Raw genomic sequence first — 2,608 nt, 5'->3', positions numbered from 1 at the left:
GGACGGGAGGGGTGTGTGTGTGTGTGCGCGCATGTTTTTCTTTGGATGTTTTGCCCCAAATCAGGCTTCCTTCTTAAACCACTCCAATATTTGTGGCTTCTTCCCTATTCCTCTTACAGCAAAGCTGCTTAGCTCCGGTTCCTGGTGTCAGACACCCTGGCTGTCCCCACACCCAACAGTGTCCCCAGGGAAGGGGACGCCGGGGTGGAGAACAGGGGGAGGCTGCTCCCACCCAGCACAGCTATAATCTTCTCCAGCTGCGGCCGCTGCAACGTGCCAGCGAGGGAGGGAGAGAGGGGGAACAACAGGAAAATAACTCCGGTTATTTGCCTCAAATTCTGCAACTTGAGAGGGGAGAGAGAGAAGACAGCTGAAAACAAGAAATTTGTTTCTTGGCTGGGCGAGGGATACGTGTCCGCTCCCTCCCCGGCACAACCGCAGCCCGCAGCTCCAGTGCAGGCGTTTCCGCTCCCCGGGGGCTGTGTCCCCACGCTGGGCTCCCTCCCCGGGGAGGGAAGTGGTCACTCGAAGTCCTGCTTCCCTGGGAATCGCCTGCCCCTCCGGCCCCAACGCCAAAAGCATACTGCTTGTCAGGGCTCAAGCTGCACAGGGATGGGGCGCGGGGTTTCCAACACCGTGGGGGCTGGTTGCTCTTTCCAGCAGAGAAAACGGGATTTAAACAATTCCCACCAACATCACCATAGCGTCTCCCCACATCCCAGCCTGATTCATCTCATTATTCGTGACCTTTCTCGCCATGAGTCACCAGGACTCCTGCCACACGCCAGAGCCCAGCACGAGGTTGGCGGTGGGGAACGATGCTGGTCACCCGAGTGGGAGAAAAGCAGCCGCCGCAACCACCAGAAAGTCCCCGGGGATCCTTCCCACTCGGCTCTCTGATGGTCGCTGCCACTATCACAGCCAGATTCGGGTTTGCAGCCCCAGAGCGCGGGGCTGGGCTGGCAGCATGCGTCCCTCAGGGCTGTGGCCAGCAGGCTCAAAGGTTGGGCAAGAACCCCAGGGACCTGGAGCCAAGGTGATGCAAGAGGTCAGCGCAGGGAAGGTTTCTGGAGAGGCTGCAAAGTATCTTAGATCCTGCCCACAAGCACCCGGACACCATCCGTAGCATGGACAGAGCTGCATGACACACTCTCAGGTAGAATAAAGTCCATTTATTTCATAGCAAGGGGCAATCTATGAGCTTACATGGTCCCTTGTCACTGCCTGGGCATGAACCCCCTGCTCCCCCTGCTTTGCCTGCCCAGGGGAGAGGCACACAGACCCCCTCCAAGAGCTGCCCATGCTCCTCTGCCTCACGAGACTCAGAGGAATTGAGCACCCCATAGTGTTTTCCTACAGTTTCAGCAGATATCGGATAGAGGAAAAGCCGGTGCCAGCCGCACATCTGCACAGAGCCAGGACAGGCTCTGCCACCGATGCTTTTAGCCAAGTCTCCAAACGCACAACCAGAAGCCACATGCATCTTGCTTTGCCCCTTCTTTCCCAACCACCCCAACAGCTGGGACTCCAAAGAAGGAATAACTTTGCCGGGCATTTCCACTTCTGGCTGCTCGCCTGGGAAGAGACAGGGTCACGAGCGAAGGTGAGATCAGCCTGCCTGCCTCATGGGAGCAGGTCATTTCTAGCTGGACACATCCGCAAAGTCACACATCTCCCTGCCGGTGCCTGGTCCACCATCTCCCCGACGTTCCCTGTGAGCTCGGTGGATAAACAGGAGGCAGTGGGGTCACCCGGCAAGAGCCAGGTCCAGGGGCAGGTGTCTGGGTGCTGGCTCATCCCGGCTCCTGCCCATCTCTCCCAGGTCTCAGGGTGCCCCATTGGGCTCTGCGGGGTCCCCAGCATGGGGTCCCATGGCTGTGGCGCCCTGCCCAGCAAGTCGTCCATCCCTCGTCACCTCTGCCTCACACGATGCCATTGCGCGTGGGGTGAGTCCGTACACGGTAGATGATGACGGCAGTGGCCGGGCAGAGCACCAGGGCCGTCATGACGAGGATGGTGGCCACGATGATCAAGACGATGGCCCAGATGTTCAGGATGTGCTTGGGGAGGACGGTGGAACCTGTGGGTTCAGAGAGGTCCATCCTGCAAGGAAGAAGCAGAAGGGTGATGGGGCAGCCCCCTCCATCCCTCCCATAGCCAGAAACCCCCCCATTGCTCTGAGCACCCTGCTGCTTTCTCCAGGGAGACCCCGGTGGCCACATCCAGCCTTGGCCTCAGGCTCCTTTGAGCGCAAAGGGCTTTGGTAAAGGCTCCTTCGAGAAGCCCCAGGCTTTACAGCGTGCTTTGATGCAGCTGGATAAAAGCCCAGGGAAAAAACTTCCCTGCTAATTGCCGTTAAAGGAGCCGATGAAGCAAAGCCACAAGCAGGCATCCCACTGGTCACTCACGAGTAGGTTATCGTGTGGGAAACAGCGGGACCAGCGAACCCGGAGCCCCCTTCACTTTGGGGGAACCTCACACCTCCCGGACCCCCATCCCCCCCCCCCCCCGCGGTGCCTCCTGCTGAGTCACGGGAGTTAACGGCTTAATTAGCAGCAGGGCTCGGGGCTGAGATGCCGGACATCACCCCTTCACGGGTCCCGCAGCT

General features: G+C 59.4%; 1 protein-coding gene across 1 annotated transcript; it reads right to left on the bottom strand.

Moving 5' to 3' along the window:
* Positions 1-1,922: 1,922 nt before the first annotated feature.
* SMIM3 (small integral membrane protein 3) lies at positions 1,923-2,102 on the bottom strand. The gene has a single exon (XM_009892594.1). The coding sequence runs from the start codon at positions 2,100-2,102 to the stop codon at positions 1,923-1,925; it is 180 nt and encodes a 59-aa protein (XP_009890896.1).
* Between the last annotated feature and the right edge of the window lie 506 nt (positions 2,103-2,608).

The sequence above is a fragment of the Charadrius vociferus genome, unplaced genomic scaffold (assembly GCF_000708025.1).
Source record: "Charadrius vociferus isolate BGI_N301 unplaced genomic scaffold, ASM70802v2 scaffold529, whole genome shotgun sequence".
Classification (NCBI taxonomy): domain Eukaryota; kingdom Metazoa; phylum Chordata; class Aves; order Charadriiformes; family Charadriidae; genus Charadrius; species Charadrius vociferus.
Note: the sequence above shows the minus strand (reverse complement) of the source record. Positions and strands in the feature narration are given on the sequence as shown.